Source organism: Elgaria multicarinata, chromosome 3 (assembly GCF_023053635.1).
Source record: "Elgaria multicarinata webbii isolate HBS135686 ecotype San Diego chromosome 3, rElgMul1.1.pri, whole genome shotgun sequence".
NCBI lineage: Eukaryota > Metazoa > Chordata > Lepidosauria > Squamata > Anguidae > Elgaria > Elgaria multicarinata.
In genome coordinates this window covers 18,301,764-18,322,861 of record NC_086173.1, presented here as the reverse complement: position 1 = coordinate 18,322,861, position 21,098 = coordinate 18,301,764, and the positions used below count along the sequence as shown (strand labels likewise).

General features: G+C 52.6%; 1 protein-coding gene across 3 annotated transcripts in view; it reads left to right on the top strand.

Annotated features, from left to right (window-relative positions):
- GRIPAP1 (GRIP1 associated protein 1) overlaps window positions 1–21,098 on the top strand; it is a 92,072-nt gene that overhangs the window by 47,296 nt on the left and 23,678 nt on the right. For 2 of the 3 annotated variants that reach the window (XM_063119473.1, XM_063119472.1), the window contains 4 exons: window positions 2,229–2,357; window positions 3,251–3,344; window positions 13,575–13,729; window positions 18,063–19,191. In XM_063119473.1, the coding sequence (XP_062975543.1) occupies window positions 2,229–2,357; window positions 3,251–3,344; window positions 13,575–13,729; window positions 18,063–18,155 (471 nt within the window). In that variant the 3' untranslated portion in view covers window positions 18,156–19,191. Of the gene's footprint in view, window positions 1–2,228; window positions 2,358–3,250; window positions 3,345–13,574; window positions 13,730–18,062; window positions 19,192–21,098 lie in introns of those variants that run through there. The other variant, XR_010025169.1, reaches the window with a different exon arrangement.

Below are 21,098 nucleotides of genomic sequence, written 5' to 3'. Positions count from 1 at the left end.
TGGGTTCCTTGGAGGAAAGGCAGGATATACATCTGACATATAAGCAAAATAGTTGCCGCGGCCTGTGGAAGAGGGGAATCTGCCATGTGGGGATGTCGGTGTCAAACAGGTAAATTCACCTGACGTTACAGCGGAGAGAGAGAACTCAGGGCAGGGGTGCTTTTTCCAGGGCAGCCACCCATCCACCCAGAGTCTAGCTCTTGCCCTTGGCTCCTTAAAATAAGAGCAGAGGGGAAGTCTTCCGCTTTACGGGACTTCTCAATTCCAAAAGAAGTAAAACAGGATCTAGGCCTTGGATAAATACCTCGCAGTGTGTGACTTAAAGCAATGTCTCATGATTGAGGTGCAGGAAAGTTCTTGCAGAATTAAAGCCCAGTAGAATTGTGGAACAAAGAGCCTCTCTGTTTGGCCTTGGGGTGTGTAGAAGCATTGCATCTATATCATAAATCTTTTTCTTTGGGTGCTGTGGGGCCTCAGGATCCACCCAGAACTGGGTCACATAATAGCAGCCCATAAACAGTTACCTAATTCTCCTTGGGTCCCCCTTTATGAGGCCTGCTTCTGTGTGGAACCCACCGCATGGCAATTGCACAAAATCATCTTCCAGGAGGAAAATGTGGATGTTAAATTCAGCCTCCAGTTAATCATATAATCGTTTAATTCATGTAGTAGCAATAATAGTATTTAGAAGAGCTTGTATAGCAAGTGTTGACAATTCAGATGACTTTGTGTACATTGTTTTGTTTAAAGTATTTATAAAGCTGCGCTCTCTGCCAGAAATAGCCACCCAACTAAAAACAGTCAGTAAAGCCAATTCAAAATCCTCTATTAAAATAGTTTACTTTCGTACCATAATGGTGCAATCCTATGCATGTTGGCTGGGGGTGGGTGGGTGCTGGGAGTTGTAGACTTTCTTCTGTCTAAACATGCATAGGATTTTGCCCTAAGAAACTTAATAAAGCTGGTATAAAAACCCAATACAAAACTCCCAGTCCTTTACTTCTGTAATCCTTCCCACAGGCCTGTAAGGTAGGGGTGTGTGTGTGTGTGTGTGTGTGTGTGTGTGTGTGTGTGTGTGTGTGTGTATATATATATATATGGCGTTCTCATGTATCAACATTTGGATTTTGATCATCTCTAAGAACACTAGGAGGGGAAACTGCCTGCAAATAGAATTGGAGGCCAGGGGATGGTGCAGTACATACGCATTTCACAGGTGTGATCCACTTAGAGAGCACCTTGCCCCATTTGGGCCTACTCCCTGTTGTCTGTCTTTCTTTCTTTCATTCATTCATTCATTCATTCATATCCCGCCTTTTCTCCTCCAAGGAACCCAAAGCAGTGTACATAATCCTCCTCCTCTCCATTTTTATCATCGCAGCAACAACCCTGTGAAATAGGTTGAGCTGAGAGTCTGTGACTGGCCCAAAGTCACCCAGCGAGCCTCATGGCTGAGTGGGGACTAGAACTCGGATCTCCCGACTCCCAGTCTAGCACTCTAACCATTACGCCACACTGGCATTCTGCTGCAAGTGTTCTTAGTTTGGGGAATTAGAGCCTCTACTGAGGTTGCTCTGATATTATGGAATGACCTATCTCAGTAGGTGGGCCGTATCTTCTTTTCTCCTGACCCTTAGATGCCTGTGTAACATGCATCAGTTTTCAGATGCCCTAGGTGGGTGGACAGATGTTGGGCTGTGTGAGCTAGATTTCTCGTTTCAGGTTTGCGTCGCTGTCGTCATTGTTTTCAAAATTCTTTTGACATAATGTAAACCATCATTTTAAAGTTACAGACTTGGCCACCCTAAGCACCTTGCAAAAGATACAGCTCAGTTGTAGAGCATCTGTTTTGCATGCAGAATATCCCAGGTTTGATCACTGGTATCTCCAGGTAGAGTAGGAACCTCTGCCTGAAACCCTGGAGAGCCACAGCCAGTCCATGTCTACAGTCCTGGGCTGTAACTCAGTGGCCCCATTCAGACAACACATTCCATTAATAATGCATTCCATTAACCTTTTTGTGGTTAAGCAGCGTGGTTTAGCATGTTGTCTGAACGGGGCCATTATAAGGCATCTTCCTGTGTTGGGAATAAATGCTTTAGATTACTTGGAGGGAGGGGGGAATTAAGATATTCTCCAAAAGCTATGGCACGGAGGCAGTTGTGGATGCATTAAAGGCCCCCATGAGGTGACCTGTCTGTTGCCCCCCCCCCCCCCTCTCTCTGCAGTCAACCACTGGCAGCCCACAGTCCCAGTCGCAACCCCCCCGGCCTGCTGACCTCTCGGACGAGGAAATCTCTGAGCTGTTCCAGCGCTTGGCAGAAGTTCAGCAAGAGAAGTGGCTGTTGGAAGAGAAGGTATTGAAACCCGAGGCCCTGGGCTGGGAACGGCTGGTGAGGAGGCCCTGCTCTGCCAGCTTTACCATTAGGCAGAATGATGCAACAGCCTCAGGCGGCAGTTAGTGAGTGGCACCCTGTTCCTTCTGAGTTTTCAGGCCATTACTACCCACTTGGAAGACAGAGCTGTGTAGCCTGTCTTACACCCCCAAAACTAGCCTGCTACCCTCAGATGAGGTGGAGGATGTTGGTCCATCACCACTGTTGGGAGTAAGATTCAGCTGCCGTCAGCCCAGTTGGCTTCTATAGGTGGCATGGAGGGGACGCCATCCAAGAAAACTGGGGAGCTCGGTCCCAGGAGGATCCTCATCGACAAATTCATGGAAGTTTTGACCAATTCATGGAGGATAAGGCTATCAGTGGCTACTAGTCCTGTTGCCAATATGCTGCCCTCCGTATCAGAGGCAGTGTGCTTCTGGATACCAGTTGCTGGGGGACACAGGGTTGGAGGGTGTCGTTGGGCTCATGTCCTGATTGTGGGCTTCCCGCAGGCAGCTGGTTGGCCACTGTGTGAAGAGAATGCTGGACTAGATGATGGGAAGAGCCCCGGTCTGATCCAGCAGGGCTTTTCTCATGATCTCAGTGTAGGAGCCAGTTCTGAATTTCTGAGGATACATCTGGAGGCCAGGCTTGTGGGATGAGCCCAGAGAGCAGAATCAGAGATGAGGGGAGTTCTCCCCTCCCCAGGGGACAGGGGTACAAGTCAAACCAAGAGCTATGCCCCTCTGAGGTTGGTTGAATCTGGAGGTGGCTGACCTGTCCCACTGGGGAGACATATGGGCAGAGCCGGACAGCAATGGGGCCAGAAGACGTGGGACTGGCAGGGAGCCATGATGCAATCTTCTCACTGTTAGGTGAAGCACCTTGAGGTCAGCAGTGCCTCCATGGCCGAGGACCTGTGCCGGAAGAGCGCCATCATCGAGACCTACGTGATGGATAGCCGCATTGGTGAGGTTTCTGGGAATCAGGAGGGTTCCAGCTTGTGTGGGCCAGCGTTTGGGCAGGCTCCAAGTGGAGGTGGGCACGGCTGGACCATTGAATTTTGGCCATCCTGGGAGGCCCTGTGGGTACCCAAAGCTTTTCTCTCTGATTGCGTAGCGGGGACCTCCCAGACCACTGTGGCTTGTTCATGGCTCGTTCGTGGCTGAGGTGAGATGTGACTCCAGGGGCTTTGCACCTTTTATCATTCTCTGGTCAGGTTCCTGGTGGATGGTGCTGGGTCGCTCCAGTGGTGCTCCCCAGGCAAGAAGAGATTATCTTTGGTTAGGCTACAGGGGTAGCCAGAAATTAGATCTCCGGATGTTTTGGACTTCACCTTGCAGTATTCCTAACCATTGGCCATCCTGGCAGGGGCTTCTGGGAATTGAAGTCCCAAACATCGGGGGGGGGCATCCTTCTGCCCATTCCTGGGTTACAATGTAAGGGAGGGTCAAGGGCAGCACCCACCCCTTGGTCCACATCACCTGATGCTGCTGTCAGTGCTCAGCAAGCAAGGGCCACGGAATTGGCTGGCACGGCCCCACTCTGTCTCCTGGTCACGCTGGAGCATCACCAGCGGATCCGAGGTTTACCAGACAGAGGTCTGTGGATTAGAATGCTCTGGCCTTGATTGTTGTAGGAACGTGAGGTGCCTTCGCAACGTTCATACAGGGGATATACATCCGTGCCAACCATACGCCATTCAGAATGTCCAGCCTCCCCTGTCTCCACCCACTCACCCACCCACCCTCCACCGCCACCCCTGCCCTGCCTGACCGGTCCGGAATTTGGCATGTCTCAATTTGATTTTAAAGGAGAGCTGTTGTCATAACTTCTAAGTGGGGGGAAATGGCAAGTGTGCAGAGAATGCTGGCTAAAGCTGGGGAAAGGAAACAGGACCTCCTCACCCCATACGCTTGCCAGCCCCTCTCTTCCAGCGTGGCACCTTCCCTTCGTACATAAAAGGGAAAGAGAGGAGGGGTATCGATCCTGCTGTTTCAGCTCTAACTCCCCCCCCCCCTTGGCTGCCCTTCAGATGTGACCGTAGCCCAGCCTTCCTCCCAACCAGGTGCCCTCCAGATGTTTTGCACTGCAGCTCTCAGCATTCTTGATGGGCATTGAGGTCCAAAGCATCTGGAGGGGAGCAGGTTGGAGAAGGCTGTGCTTGTCCCGTGGCACTTCTGTAACGTTTAAAGGCCTCGGCCGCATGCGTGAGGCCAGTCGCTTGATGGGACTTCCCTGCGGAATCAGCGCTCGGGTCCCAATTTCATGGGAACGATCCGTTGCCTTCAGTCATTCCCGTAGCTGTCAAAGAAATTCTGCTTTCTGCATAAATTGAGAAGGAGGAGTCTGGACTACATCAGAAAGAAATGAAATTATTCCAATTGCATCGTTCAGTTGACTTGCAGAATTGAGGCTTGGGGAGAGGGCTTTGTTTACAAATCCTACCAGCCCACTCCCCTTTCCTTTCCTTTCCTTTCCTTTCCTTTCCTTTTTGACTCCTAATTGGCGCTGAGTGACGTTGGGCAGCCTGAACGAATACCCAACCCTTGTGTGAAGCAGTTGTTGGAGTTGTGGTCTTGAACCATAGAGCAGTTTTCAGACATGCGAAGTTGGGCCAGGCACAGAGGTGGAGCTGTTCGGAGTTGTTGACCGATCCTTGGGCAGAGTGGGGGGGGGCAGGGCTGTTTCTCCTTCCCCGTGTGCCTCCCCAGGATCTAGCCTCCCCACCCTGCCCCGGCATGGTTTCCGTGAGGGGCCTGACCCGCCGAAGGGAGCTTTTTGCGTCATGGGTGAAGGTGGAGGGGAGTGGGCAGGGCCCGCCCTCTCCTGCAGCAGGCGAAGCGACAGCCTCCGTTGGGACCTGCTGTCGAAAGCAGTTAGCGCCATCTCCTGTCGTAGGGCTTAGACAACAGCAGGAGAAAGGGGCTGTTCCCAGTCAACCTCACTGCAGTACAAAGGGAAGCACAGGCCCATGTTCAGCACGGCTGTCCCAGGCCCGTCTCCCGAGTTTTGCCACTCCCTTACGCTGCCCTTCCAGCTCGACGGGGCTTCTGTTGCGGGCCTTGCTGTAGCACGGTATGCAAGAGCGTTCAGGACCCTTTGATGTGGGGAGACCCAGACATTCACCCAGGGTGCTGTTTTTTTAAAAAAAAAATCGCTTCACCAAACGACACCCACACTTCTAAAACTCCCCCACGTCCCCAAGTTTAAAAAGCCTTTTTGTGATGGCAAGGGAAACAGCCGCTGTTTAAACAAGAGGGAACAGGCCCTGCTATGTCCGTGTGAGAGGTTTCTCTGGATTAAGAGCCCCTGGTTTTATTTTTGTTTAAGTTTCTAGCCCTGAGGGTGCAGAGGCAAGCTTTGAAAAAGAGCAAGGGCTTCAGCTAAAGGCTTTGAGGCTAGAGGCTGCCTGGGAAGTGACTTCCAGTAGCCATGGACATCCCTTGACATCCCATGGTCTGAAGGCGCAAGATGAACCTAAGGTCTGGGACTAGTCAGTGGCCCAGACTGGAGACTGCTTGTCACTCCCCTTGTACGCAGCCTTGAGTTCTGTGATAGAAGAAAGCAAAGCAGGATAGATATGAAATAAAGAGGTAAACATTTTAAATTAAAAACCCAGATCTGCCTGTTTTCTGCTGCCCACTCGTATCTCACTGCCCACTCGTGTCTCACCATCCTTTATTATATAATCTTGCAGCTGGGATGAGCGGACTTGGCATGGCCAGGCAAGTGAGTTCAGTATTCAGGTTCAAGGGGAATCTTATTCCCCCGCACACGAAAGTTGCGGAGGGAAATAACATCCCAGCACTTCCGTTGTCTCATATCAGCTACTAGTGCTAGATGGAACTGATGTCTTTAACAGGTTAACTTCCGGGGTCTATTAGCTCAAAGAATGATCGTGATAGAATTCATGCTTACGGTTGCATTCCGGATCACAGATTGTTGGCCAGTGGTGCGTGCAGCCTTCGGATTGGTGCCGTTTGCCTTCCGCTCTTGGTGGCGGTGGGTTTCTGGATGACGTAGGCTGGGTGCTCTGGAAGGGAAGGGCTAACTTGCAAGAGACAGTGAAGGAGCGGCACTGGTTATGCAATGTGCATCCTGGCCAATGTAGAGTTTGCATTGTCATTGGAAACCTGAGGGAGGCGATAAGCCCCGTGTGTGAAAACACCCGTGATCTGCAAGGAGGCTGACATGCGGAAGAGTTTGCTCCCGCCCCAGCAAAGCAGGAGGCTTTGAAGGAGCCTTCAGGTCCTCCCCTGGTTTGATTCACTGATCTTTTGCTATTCCTCTTTCACACTTGCTGCACCCCACCCCACCCCACCCCACGGCATTTTCTTCTGCAGCACAGCATACAGCTTGAACCATGCCACGGCTTATCAAAGACTTTGGAGCCCAGGATGTGGGCATTTTGGACCTCCGGCTGACCCTTGGCTGTTTCTGTTAGTCCTAATCAGGATTCCGTGCACCCCCCAAAAAATTTGGAGGGTGGGTGGGAATGAAAATTCTGCCCCTAGAGAAACACAATGATGCCATCTGCAAATAAGGAAAATATCGCGACTCAAACGGGAGAGAGACCCGGAGCAACACAAGGCCAGCGAAGCCCCATTTCTAGACCAACATTGATCCTGCTCAGCCCTCTTTCCTCCCTCTCCTCTCCTTCACCTATGTATTTTTAAGATATCGCTTAGCAGTGCCCACACTGGCGCTGGAACGTTAAGGGCTAGAAACCTGCTTCTCTTTTTTGAAAGGAAAAAAACAAACAAAGCTGAGAATCCAATACCAAACTTCATGCTTGTGTGGAGCGATTGCCGAATTGAGGCCTATACAGAGTCCCCAATCTTAATCTTGGGGGAAGGGACTGTTCCAGACATGGATCCCGCCATGGGCTGCAGCGACTGTGGTTTTATTCCTGCTACCAGTGGAATAGGAAGCCCACAGGTTTTGGGGTGTCGGGAGGATTAGAGCCCACAGAGCTACCAGCTTCAGTTTGGAGTGGGGGTGGCAGAGCCTATGCGCTCCCCAACTCTCAGGCAATGGCTTTTCTGCACTTGGGGGTCTTCTGTTTAACAAGTGTAGAAGGGAAGTGAGAAGGCAAGCATGGAAAAGTTTTCCGTGCTCTCCTTTTCTGGGGGGTGGGGGTGGCGGCAGCGGTCACTGCACTATCGATGGAAGGAGGACATGGTTGCTTTGGGGGGTAGGGATCTCTCTTACATGCAGGGATCCCTGCCCTGCCCTGCCCCCAAATGCACTAAGGTGGACCCACAGGCAGCGGTTGGCGTTTTGTTCTTGGCGTGAGAAAGTGTCGGGCTCAGCAGATGGTTCGGCAAGTGAATCGGAGCGAGAAGCCATGCCGCCAGGCCACGGGGCGGGGGGGGGAATTCGCTCCCCTGCCTGATGGCTTTCCTGGGGTTCCTGCCAGGCCGCCTCCGCAGCCTGAGCCCTCTCCCCGGCCTGCCTTGCAGTGTGTGAACTGGCTGCTTTCTCTCGCCTGGCTTCCAGCCCCCCACCCTTCTACTTCTTTCTGACCCCTTCTTTGATAGCCTCCTGCTGCCCGTGGATCCCCTCCACCTCCCTCCCCGTGTGGGACCCTTTGTGTCGTGAGCCTTTGGCCGACCAGAGAGAGCCAAGGATCACAGTCTTTGGGTGCAGTCGTCTGCGTGTGTTGCGGGGACCCTAAGGGGGCAGCGTGGGAAGGGCCCCCTGTGCTGAGGGTGAACCGTGGGGTGGGGGGCAGGCATCATGGATAAGTTTTCCACACTTCCATGCAGAATTGCGCCGCGGGCAGGGAACGGGAGCCAGTTATAAATAGCTTGCGCAGGGTCGCCTTCGCCTCAGCTTGGCAACACACAGCCCAGCCAGTGAATATTTCATGAACGCTAAAAATACAACCCTCCTCCTCCTGCATCTTGTGCCGCTTCCTTCTGCCTTTGACTGTCATTCTCGGTCTGATTTGCCCTCCAAATCTTTGCAATTGAATCCAGGCGCTTCTTGCTGGCCCTCTGCTCTAACCACTTGACCCCGCTGTTCTCATAGCAAGCATCTCTCTCTCTTTTAATTAACTCCTCCTTCACTTCTCCATCTGCTGCAATTTAAACCCAGTGGATTTAGCCTAAGTCCGATCGCCGCAGGTTTCCGTCATTGAGCGAGACTCGCTCGGTTCCCTTTGGCCCAGCTCTGGAACGGAAGCCGGGCTTTCGTGGGTTGGGCCATTGGAGAGCAGGAAGATGGGATCGCATCGCGCAAGGTGCAATGCCTGGTCCATGGAGGGAAGGACGAGCCCTAGGGAATTGCGCTGGGAGCGTCTTGGCCCCCCGGGCTTTACCCCTGACACCCCCTGTAGTCTTCATTTCTGTTTATGAGAGTGGGGCAGACAGATGAGATCCTGGATCCAGCAGAGAATTGTGTGGGCCTCCTAGGGCCAATGCATTGGTCAGCTGAGAGGATGTGGGGGGAACTACAAAGGGGTGGTGACACTGGGGCGCCACCACGATCCACGCGTCCTTCCCACCACCCCCAATTCCCATTGCAAAAACTGCCTCTTGGCTGTGGAGCGCCAGCCTTCCCAACAATGATTGGGCATTAGAACATTCTCACGAGAGCCGTTAAAAACAGAAAGAGAAAGATTTGTGACTCGCAGCCGCGTGTGCAGGGATGTATCGGACCTGAATGATTCTGCTTATTTGCTCTCTGCGCTTCTGAACGACGCTGTGTGCATTCGAGGCAAAATGCACATGCGATGCGCTACGCTGATTCCTATTTCCATCGAGGCAGCTGTGCGTCTCCAAACAGGCGCGTGCCAAGCGTGTGGGAAGGTGGCATTCCTGGTGGAAACAAAGAGAAGGGTTTTGCACACACAAGCTTGGTGCTGGCGTGCTGAGCACAGGGACTGCTTGGGCTTGTGTCCCCTCAGCAGTCTAGTGAGTGGGGAGGGATGATTTTGAAAGCTGGGGCTATCAGGAATAGTTTACTGGGGAGGGCTTTAAAGGCATTCATATGTGCTTCTGAGCTGCAGGGCTGTCCTCTTTATCAGCGGCAGTGAACATGTCATGGGAGACATCATAGAGCCAAAGAGCTGGGTGCCTTGTAGGCCATCTAGTCATTGCAGGATGCATCCGAGCTAGACCATCGCCAAGCAACCAGGCTCTGGTTGAAGACCGGATCCACTCTTCTGTAACTTAAACTCATTAGCACTAGTCCTTTCCTCTGGAGGAGTGGAGAACCAGTCTTTTGCCCTCTTCTGCTGGTCCCAGAGTATGGGAGGGAAGCTTTGGCAAGCAAGGACCCCGGTGCTGATGCACCAGTTATGCCTCCCTAAAGGCCAGTTAGTTAGCTGTACAGACTTGTTTATTTGAAGTATTTTTATGCCGCTCCTCAGCCAAAAAGGCTCCCAGAACGACTTACATATAAACAATTAAACAAGACCGTCCTTGCCCATAGGCTTACAATCTTAAAAAGTCACTACACGCAAGGAAAGAGGAATGGGGAGGGAAGAGGGGGGGAATTAATTCTTCCAGCAGGCCTGGTGGAATGTCCCTGCTCTCTGTCTCATCTCCCTCAACTCAGTCTGCTGGAATGGCTGCTTCATAACGCAAATTGGCTGAACAAATATTAGCATCTTTTCAACCATCCTATCATCCTCCCAATCCTCGGAAGGGTGGATTTCCCCCACCCATTTATTGTGTGTGTGTGTGTGTGTGTCACAATTGTGTGACTGCGCTGTACAACTGCATACTGGGTGCTGAATTCAGCATTCTGAGAAACTGGCTTTCCTTTTCTGAAGGGAGAAACGGGCACATTTCTAGCTCTTGCAAGATAATTCCGGGTTGATGTGGGCAATATATGGTGGAATCAAGAAGCCAAGGGGTGGGGAGGGAATGGCATTGCTTTTGGTGGTGGAGCTCCAACGACCTACATAGCTTTTTGCCAAGCAGAAACCGAGTTAAAAAATAATAATTCTGCAACCTTGCGTGACTTTTGCAGGTTGCAGAATTTGCGTGACTTTTGCAGGTTGCGGAATCCAGATTCCACAGTGCGGAATTTTAATGTATAAATGGTGCACACTCGGTCCCGCTAAATGTTGACGTGGGCATTGTAACCTGTGTTGACAGTTACATGGAATAGCACTTGGGGAGAGGGCAGGTCCTTATTCAGGATGCTCCTGGTGGTAGCCATTCCTTTCCCTACAAAGGGTACGTGGTGTGATTTTATGGACGTGTGGGCAATGGGCTGTACATGTTTGGGGAAGTTGGATTTTCTGGTGTGGAGAACTGAGGCTGGGAGCTGGGATTCCTGCCTTCTTTCTGGTCTGAGAGAGAGAGAAAGTGCGTGCATTTGTGTGTGTGTGTGTGTGAGAGAGATGTGTGCAGCGACTCTCACAGGCACAGCCAAGGGACGGAAGGATTTCTGTCTTGAGAGACAGCTGAGTTGATGAGGACTGAACTTCCAGAGCAGGGAGAGCAGGCGGAATCGATCCAGGTGTCAGGCTTGCTTTAGCCCAGCATCAGTCTGGAGAATCAAAGGAGCAAACTGCAGCAGACAGCCACAGGCGGGGAGGGGCTGGACGCGTGGGCCTTCTCTCCCCCACCCCTGCGCAGCCTCGGGAAAGACAGAACCCCAAAGACTCCTGGTGCTCAGTTGTCACAGCCTGACATGGCTGCTTTTTCTCATACTGGGGCCCATATTAAAACACGAAGAAGGGAGAGGCAGTTGAGTCTCAGCAAAGAATCACAGAATAGTAGAGTTGGAAGGGGCCTACAAGGCCATCAAATCCAACCCGCTGCTCATTGTCAGCTTTGGATTATTTTTAAGAAAAGCATCCCCATGAACAGGGCCAGAGGGGTCACACCAGGGGTGGAGCCGGGTGGGTCAAGAGGGGAGACTACAGCTGGAGCCAGTCTGGAAACTGGGCAGGTCATGGCTGGAGATTAGCAGTGAAGTCTAGATTCTGTCTTCTTAAACCCAGCATTCATTATCCAACAGAATTTATTCGGCAGGCTGTTTGGGAGCCCTGGGGCAGCCTTCCCTAACTGGGCGCCCTCCAGATGTGTTGGACTGCAACTCCCATCACCCCCAGCCAGCTGGCTGGGGATGATGGGAGTTGCAGTCCAACACACCTGGAGGGCGCCCGGTTAGGGAAGGTTGCCCTAGAGGCTCAGGCTTGCCCAGACGTTGCATCTAGTGTGGAGCCTTTTCCTGGCTGGGGTGAGGAGGAGCGTTCTGCACGAGCTCAAATGATGCTCTTCATTCAACCAGCGCTCAGCCAGTGCTTTGAAAACAAGTAGTGCCCCCTGTGTGCTTTTATCAGGCTCACAACCCCTGCATATTTGCATCTTCCCCCTCTTGCCCGTCCCCTGCCTGTCCCACCGGTCCAAACAGCAGGCCGTGCTCTGATGGGGTGGCCCCGCGTCTCTTGCAGCAGCCGTGCCCTGGGCCTGTCTCCCCACTCAGAAATGGGAGGAGGATGGTGGGGCGGGAGGCCTCTCTGCTGTTCCTTGTAGCTTACAAGTTACAATCTCATTTCGTTCCTTGTTTCCTGGTTTTTCTTTCCGAAGCCGGTTTCCCAGGGTGGGATGGAGGATGGGCTACTGCTGCTGTTATCTGTTTCCTGCTGTTTTGCTAATTTCATGGCTGAGCAGCTTTCAGCCTTCCTACAGGGAAAGACCCCAAATTTATGTCAGCCCCCTGATGAGGCGAGATCCATCCTAAGCTCTGGGAAGGAGAGCAGTGAGTAATGGTTAGAGGGTAAGGGACGTTGCCGGGGTGGGGGGTGGGGAAGCAGGGGCATAAAGGCCAGTGCTGCAAGGGAGGCGTCTGATGGGTGGGTGTCACAATTGCTCTTGTTTTACGTATTATACTAAAGTTTTAATACCCGTTAGGGCTGAGAGGGGGGGAGCGTTGTGTTCCATCATCATTTTTGCCCCTGCAGAGCACATTCCCTGTTTTAGTGACTTTTCTAGGGGGGCTGCAAACAATAACGAAAAGGTTTGCAACACACCTCATTCCCCAGGCACTCCTGCAAAGCCACCGGGGGTTAATTAACCCCTGGGGCTCAGCGGCACAAGCAAGCAGCCATTTTGAATATTCAAGCCATAACCGCAGCTTGTCGTGTTGTGCAAACCGGGCGAGGGTGGGATGTTGGTGAGGTTAACAAATCGTCCTGAACCCATGGGCTGTTTTAGGGTTAGGGGTGGTTTGTTAACCACGTCCACCCTTGCCAGGTTGAGATGACGTGACAAGCCGTGGCTGGGACCTGAATAAGCTACTTGGCACCTGTGGACACTGCACATTGTCGTGGCTTAAGTAAGCCACAACAACCTGCAGTGATCGTACGAACTCAGTCACTGAGCATCGTAGTACCTGCCCTCACTTTGCATTGGTTCCTTATCACAGAAACAGATCTGATTGGCTGTGAGACATTGTGACGGCCTCCTGTTAGTGACGTGATCCCTGATTGGCTGGGATCATTGAAGGAATGAGGCCATAGCAGCAGAGAAGGAAAACAATTTTCCTTCAGGGGTTTTTATGATGTTGTTTGTTTCTCACATTTCTGCTTTTCCTCTTGGCTGATGGGCCTCCCGGGGCAAATTACAATAAGACTAAGCATTAAACAAATAAATCTATATCTAAACCACAATCATAACACCAATCAACTCAGTCCAGCTGCTTGGGAACGAAGGCCATCCAATGTCTACTCTGCCGGCCTTCAAAGGTCTGTTGGAATAAGCCCGGGTCACGTATGTGCTTCCTCAATGTCACCAGGGAAGGAGCCCTGCAGGGATAGCCTGAGGGTGTTGGTACAGCACAAGAGTGCCAAAGTGGGAGAGGCCCTGCTCTGTGTGTGGCCAACAATCTACCTTCTCCTGAGAAAGAGATCCAGAGCAGGTCCTTGTCTGAAGATCTTAAGGTGCCAGGTAGTTCATACAGGAAGAGGCCCTCTCAGTTTGTCACCAAGATGGTAAGGCTGTAATTGGGCTGTGCCACTGTGGACTGTGGGGATGAGTTGAGGCGCAAGTTAGAGTCCTCCTCCATGTAGAAAACTAGTTGTCAGGGAGAAGAACTCTAGCCTAGTTTTCTATGTGCAGGGAATGACACAGGTTTGGCACCTGTCAGAACCAAGTTTCAGAGGCGCCCATCCAATGCTTTTCTTTCTCAATCAATCTCTTTCTCTCTCTCCTTCGCATCCTTTCCGGCCGACAGACGTGTCGGCGGCCCACGGGCAGGTTGATCGGAGCAGCCTGAGCAGCGTCTTACGGGACCTGGTGAAGCCGGGCGACGAGAACCTGCGCGAGATGAACAAGAAGCTTCAGAATATGCTAGAGGAGCAGCTCACCAAAAACATGCACTTGCAGAAGGTTTGTGCGGGGAAGAGGTTAGGGTGGAAGTGGGGGAGATGTGGGGCTATGGGGAAGAGCCACACTGGAGGGTCCTGCGGCCGGGAGAACCACAGACCTGAGAGCATAGCGTGACGCGCAGCCCTGGGCTTCCAGGACCGAACAGCAAGTCGCGGTTTATGTCAGGGATGCAGAACCTCTTCCAGCCCGAGGGCCGAGTTCCGTTTCGGTGGAGCTCTTGGGAGCTGCGTGCTGGCAGTGGGTGGGGCCGATGGCAAAAGGGGCGGGGCAAAAATACAAGCACGTTTTAGTTTAACGCTCTTACTGCCGGTAACAGAACCTTAGGAGAGACTTTTTCAACCGTTTAGAAGGCGGGAGATGTTGCCCAAAAGCTGGGAATCCATGGAATGTTTGGTGGTCAGAGGGAAGGGGGGGTCAGGGGAAGGGGACCTGGCCGTCTGAGTAACCCTGGAGGGCTGGATTGGGACCTCAGGCCTGAGGCTCTTCCCCTCTGGTTTGCATAGTATAGGGCCATGGAGTAAGGGTCACCTCTCTATGGGGTAAGCCCACTTTACCGACCACTGGTCACCATCTGGATATCCATGTTCATTGGAACCAAGAAGTTATCCTCCAAATGTATTGGCGTCGGCCATTGGAGAAAGTGGGCTGGCTCATGGCTTATAGGGAGGGGCCCATCGGAGCAGAGCAGGTGGAGGTTACAGAGGCTGAACGGCCTATTTCGCCCGGGGCAAAAGGGGCGTTGATCACCGTCCACCTCTGGGCTGGTTGCCATTGCTGGTAGATGTGTCGCCAGAGGGGGGAAATGTTTTTGGTATGCATGTGTGAGCATGTTATAGCGCACAGCCGTGCCTTAAGGTGTGACGTGACGGAGGGCTGCGTTTGGACGTTGTGCACATGCAGGCGCTGTGGGTGTGCGACTGCATGGGGCCACCAGGGGGAGACCAAGCACTGGACGTGGAGGTGGCAGGGGACCACGTTGCCACCCGCATTTGGCCAGGCAGCAGGTGGCGGGGGTTGGTGGTGCAGTGGTACTGGCCCGGCCCGTGGCAAGGCTGAGGCCTTCCTTGCTCGGTTGCATGGCTCTGCCATCGGGTCCTGGGCACCCCTCAGGTAGGCCGCGGCAACCCAAGCACAACGTGCAGAATGACAAAATCCATGGCAGATGGTGAACTGCAAAGTCACTCTGCACATGATCAAGGACACTTTGCCGTATTTGTCATCATCATCATCATTTTATTGTTGTTGTTATTATTACTATTGTTATTATTATCATTATCTTCGTCATTGTATTGTTGTTGTTGTTAGGCCGGAGTGCCTTACAAGCAGCAGTTGAATGTGGGTTCAGGGGGAGATTTATTTATTTATTACGTTTTTATACCGCCCAATAGCTGAAGCTCTCTGGGCGGTTCACAAAAATTAAAACCATAATAAAAACAACCAACAGTCTAAAAACACAAATACAAAATGAGATGCCTCATTCCCCCTTCGTAGGCACCTGCAATTGCAAAGGATGGGTCATGGAGTGCTTAGGGTAGCTATAGCACCAATTCCCCATCTTGGGGCCCCAGATGCTGATGGATTGCAACTCCCATCATCCCTTGCCATCGGCCATGCAAGCTGGGGATGCTAGGAGCTATAGCTGAATAGCGTCTGGGAAAGGCTGCAGAGCAAAGGCGAGTGGGGTGGGGGAGGGTATCCTGGGAAGAGCTGCAGCCCCCTGCCACGGCAGAGGACGGGCTTGAGGGGAGAGCTTCCTCCCCACACCCCCGGGCATTTGCTGCTGCTGGCGGGTGGCGGATGAAGCCAGGCCACCTCTCCACTGGGACCAGCACCGCTTTTGTGCCCGCTGTCAGCCCAGGGTCCGTGCGAGCGGAGCTCCCGGCACTGCCCGCCCCCTTGTCCTGGCTTCTGTGCCTGGTCTCTGCCTGCAGGTCAAGGTGACTGCCGGGAGCCGGCGGGGATGGAGGCGGCACGAGAGCCTCCCTCGCGCGCTCTGGCACCGAACGGCAGCTGAGGGAGTAGCAGGTTTCCCTCCGCATGAGCGCTGTGGTGACCTTGAGCCGGGAGCGGCCGCCTTGTGCCAAGGAACGGCCGATGCCTTCTGCCCGAGTCACAAATGGGTGATCTCCCCGTGCCTGGGAGGGAAGTGGGGCAGCCTGGGCCCATGGGCAGCTGCCTCTGGGGCTGAGCAGCCAAACAGAACGGCTCAAGGCAGGAATCCCGGCACCCTTGAAGCAGCTCCAAAAGTAGGACCGTTTTGTGGGAAGGGTGAAACAGTGGCCATGCAGCGTAGCGTGTGCGTCTGGGTGTGCGCCAGGTCCTTCCTGCTCTCTCTCCCTCCCAGGCCCTACCCACTCCCCCCGAGAGAGAGAGAGACACACTCACACAGAGACGCACACCTGCATTAGGCCAACGGATAGTGTGATGCTATAGCACAGCCTTCCCCAAGCTGGTGCCCTCCAGATGGGCTTCAGCACCCATCATCCCCAGCCACCATGGGCAGGAATGCTGGGCGCTGTCATCAACGACGTAGAAATAAATGTGCACAAGTTCACAGTTGTTACGAATTTCCCATCCCCTTTCTCAGTGGAACCTCCATGATCAGAAGTAGTGTATCCTGGCCCTCTTTATTATTATTATTATTATTATTTTTATTTATTTATTTATTTATTTATTTATTTATTTATTTATTTATATAGCACCATCAATGTACATGGTGCATTGACCTCTGCCAGCTCAGCTCCTGGGAGACAGGGAGCAGGGGAAGGCCGCACACACCCCTTCGTGCCCTGCCTTTGGGGAGCTTCCCGGAGGCTTCTGGGCCGGCTCCTGCAAGAAACAGATTGTTCAGCTACACAGGCGGTTCTTCTGCTCGCCTGCTTTTGAGTCGCTAGAGAACACTCAGGGGCAAGAGGGGAAGAGAAGCAGCACGCCCCAGCGAAAGCCTTTGCAGTATATTGGCTGGGTGGGTTTCTTCTTCTTCCTCTTCCTCTTCCTCTTCCTCTTCCTCTTCCTCTTCCTCTTCTTCTTCTTCTTCTTCTTCTTCTTCTTCTTCTTCTTCTTCTTCTTCTTCTTCTTCGATATTAGCTTGATGTAGAATCTGATCCTTCCAGCGTCCTAATGGAACAAGGGGACGAAAGAGTGATGTCAGCGGAAAGAAGCGGCTATTTATAGCTGCCTCTGAATGGGGAGGGATTCAGAGGACGGACTTCAAGGTTGGGGCGGCAAAGGAGCGGTCAGTGTGGGGCAGAGAAGGGAGGCTGCCCTGGAGGCTGGGGTGTGCGCAGGTTGGGGTGTAAGGCTGAAAGGAAGCCTGCAGCTACGCGGCCAGCGCAGGGAGATGCGGAGGAGGAGGAGGAGGAGGAGGAGGAAGAGGAGGGGTGCCGTGAGGTTGAGGGGCAGATTGAGTCCTGCGGGTGGTCTGAGTGGTGGTGGCCTCTAGGGGGCACTGTGCAGCTGGGAAAGGCTGTGTGTGAGGGATGCCATTCAGAGGGTGGCCATGGGCCAAGATCCCAGGGGAGCCAAACCCTCCTGGGCCCGCTGACTCGAGGGAGTCTGTGATCTGAGAAACTGGAACCAAAGGGGCCTCCCAGCAGGTATGTGAAAGGAAGAGAGAGAGTCACTCTTTTACCATCAAAATCTGCCCTTGGTTCATTCTCTCTCTCCCTCCCTATTGATTATTGATTGTTTCTTTATCTCCAGACTTTGCCTTTGAACTTTGCCCAATGATGATCAATGATCAATATTTAATTGGAAAATGAATTGATGTATGCAGATGCCCCCTGCTTAGGGGCGGGGAGATGTCCCCCTCCCCCCATTTGGGAAGGGAATCAGTCCCCACTCTTAGCTGCATCAGTTATCGTTCCAGTGTGGGGCAAGAGAGTGGATCTCCTTCCTGTCCCAAACTCGAACTTCTGCCTGAATCTGTGGCTTCCTCTGATGGCCTGTGCTACCATTGTAAAGGTTGCCAACTTTTGTTTTGAAAAAATACTAGTCCCGTCCCTGGTGGGGTGCTACTCCCACTCCTTGTGAGAGCCAAAATTACTTGGTGCCCACAAATGGGTCAAGATAGTGTGGGTGGAGGAAAGCCAGAGCCTGAGCGCCCTAGGAGCGAGGTGTTGGAGGAATCTGGCTGATCAGGGCACAGCCAGGATGGAGAATTTGCTAGTCAGTTGGCAACCCTGCCCATTATCGTGAATGGAAGCAGATCATAAAACTGTGCTGTGTTGGTCATTCTTTTCTTTGGGTAATGTGCATCTTCTTCTCTTCCTGGCCCTTTTTGTCTCCTCTTCCCCCCCCCCATGCCCCCTCTCCCCCCCCCCCTCACTTCCAGGATTTGGAGGTTCTCTCCCAGGAGATAGTCCGTCTCAGCAAGGAGTGTGTCCCGTCCCCTGATGCTGAGCCTGCCCTGGACGACGTTGTCTGAGCGCCCTTCCGTCCTGTGACGCCCACCCCCTTCGCTTCACCTTTGACTGCACTGCTGGCAGGGGCCGGGGTCATGTGGGGATACTGCCACTGTCTGCCCAGCCCTCCCCTCAGCTGGATCACTTCTCTCCACCTTGTTTTGTTTTAGCAAAACAAAGTGTTTAACCCTCTCCAGCTAGCTGCTTTCCCCCTTTCAAATGGTCTCCCCTTAAACTGCCTTCCTCCATTGGCTCCCCCACTCAGGCCTTCCCCAGAACCAATTGATTTCTCCCCAGTCATGTTGCATGCTGGTTATGCTCTTCCTTCTTGGGGCGGTAGCTGCTGGCCCTTTAAGAAGCACTGGTTGAGGGGGCCGTTCTGCAACAGCACTCCTTGTGGGCTGGAAGGCAAACTGCAGCTTTGTTCTTAAAAGGGGGGTGGGTACTTTAAAAATGCAAAACCAGCCATGGATATACAGTGCTCTAGTCTGGAATAAAAGAGGAGCTGCTGAGAAGCAGAGTGGGAGCCATTCCTGCCATGGTTAAGAGCCATTCCATGCTCCACTCTTAGGATTACATGGTCCTGGGATAAGGCTTTCTCCGTCCCTGTGTTCCACACTGTACAAGCTACACTTGTGATCTTATGGCTTCTTCTTTCTGATTCATTCGTGTCCGTCCCCCCCACTCCCACCAAGCCCCCTGTTCTTCCACACCCTTCATTTTGCATGCTCGGCCGGTCCTGAATCTACCTGTCCCAGCTGTAACCAGCTGTTGCTGCTGTTAATACATAGTAAAATATTATAGATAAATAAATAAAAGAGTATATATATATATGTATATATATATATATGTATATTTGCGCTGATTCCCTCCTTAGTTTGGGCGGGATTGAACTCAAGTGGTGCAAACCCTCGTCATTCCACAGTTCCAGCTGCACTTTCCATTGGTGGTGGTGGTGGGTGGGCGGCAGCGTTTGTGTTTTTAATTTACGTATCAATGACTTGTACAAGGCTGTAATTGTTGAGCAACTGATAATGCAAACAATGATTTTTGACTGGCTCCTGCTCTGCGTCGTCGTCCTTGTTTTGAAGAAGGTGAAATCGGGCTAAACGACTCTCTTTTTGGTAGTCTGGGCTCCTAAATCCTGGTGGGGAAGGAAGGACAAATGGCAAAGACGCCGCTGTGCTGGTGAGAATGGGGTGGCTAGATTCACACTCGACACCTGCTGCCTTTTGGTTGCATTTTGACCAAAGACGGCTCCTCTTCCGCGCCTACCCCCTGCTCATCATCACTACTGGCCCGACAGGTAAATGCTTATTACGGACTGTGGATCTCTCCTTGCTCATGGGGGAGTTAAGGCACCTACAGCCACCCTGGTGGTTTGCCTCCGCCGTCAGAGTTTCTTGGATGCCCACCACCCGGGGCTGGTTCTTGACCCCTTTCAGTCTGGAAGAGAACTTCCTCACCATGCGAAGGGAGAAGGCTGACACGCTTGGGCCAGTGGGCTCTCACCCCGCTTTCTGGCCGCAGCAAACACTTGATCTTTCCAGCCTCTGGAGCCACCTCAAATGTTTTCCGAGTGCTTTTGTTTAGGAACATAAGAAACCACCTTATACTGAGTCAGACCAGGGGTCCATCTACCCCCGTATTGTCGACACTGACTGGCAGCAATGGGCTCTGCAGGTTTTCAGGCAGGGTTTCCAGCCCTGCCTGGAGTTGCCGGGGATTGAACCTGGGACCTTCTGCGTGCAAAGCAGGGGCTCTTCAACCGCTGAGCCACGGCCCCAGGGCTTGTGTCAGGCTCTGTCGCAGCCCGATCAGGCTGCCTCAGCAAAGCCAGAGTAATGTTTTTTGTACAGGGCCCCTTTGCTGGAGTCCCTTTGAACTAGGAGGGATCACGGGGAGAACCCGAACCTTTCATGCTTGCAGAAGAGGCGCTCTTGTCGCCCACCTGTGGAAACCTGCTCCATAAAAATCGAGGCGCCTGCTAGCCCAGCCTGCCCCAAGCAGGGCTTTTGTGTGCTGGCTGGGAATGATGTGAGCTGTAGTCCACCACATCCAGAGGGCGAGAGGTTGGGGAAGGCTATGTTTGACCCCAGTATGCAGGTGAGTGAGACTGAAGCTCGCCTGCTCAGCTGCGCAACCAAAGGGGGGAAGTATTGCAGGGTCCAACCACATGCAAAGTTTCATTTGCTTCTGAGAGTTGGGTTTGTTTTTATTCCCCTTTGAAAAATGGGGTGGGGTGAGGAGACTAGAATAAGGATGTGGCCCTTTTTCCTCTATTTTGCTGGAGTTAGGAGAGCAGGCAGCTCTTCAGTTGTGTCAGGGATAGGCTGGAATTGTATTTCCCGACCCTAGATCAGGACCGTCTGCAACCAGAGTGCCTCTGACCATGTGCAAAGTGTTCTTCCATAACCACATCCCCGCACTGCTGGGGTGCTTTATGACAGGGCTGGGAAACCCATGGTCCTATAGAGAAACCTTCCCCAACCTGGTGCCCTCCAGATGTGTTGGACTGCAACTCCCATCATTCCCAGCCAGCAGGGCCAATGGCACCCAAGAGAGCACCAGGTTGGGGAAGGCTGCTCTAGATGTTGACCTGCTACTTCCATCATTCCAGGTTGGGCAGACTAAGGCTGGTGGGAATTGGACTCCAACCCCCATCTGGAGAGCCACGTGCCCCATAGCCCTAGTTTGGGGGGTGTGTGCGTGTGTTTTTCTTGTGCAGCCTTGAGTTTGCTTTCCCCTGTCAAATCTGAAACAAAGAGCTGACTCTACAAAGTAGCAATTACGAGGAGACGGGGAGGAGTTGTGCTGGACCACCCCAAAACGTAGCTTGGACTGCTAGAAGCTTTGCCCATTTGTACTCTGGCTTTTGATCTTACTCCTAATGCTGTCACGTGTTCCTTTGCAAGTTGCAACTGCAAGAAGAGAGACCCGGCAGCCTCTGAAGGTGATAGAAGTAG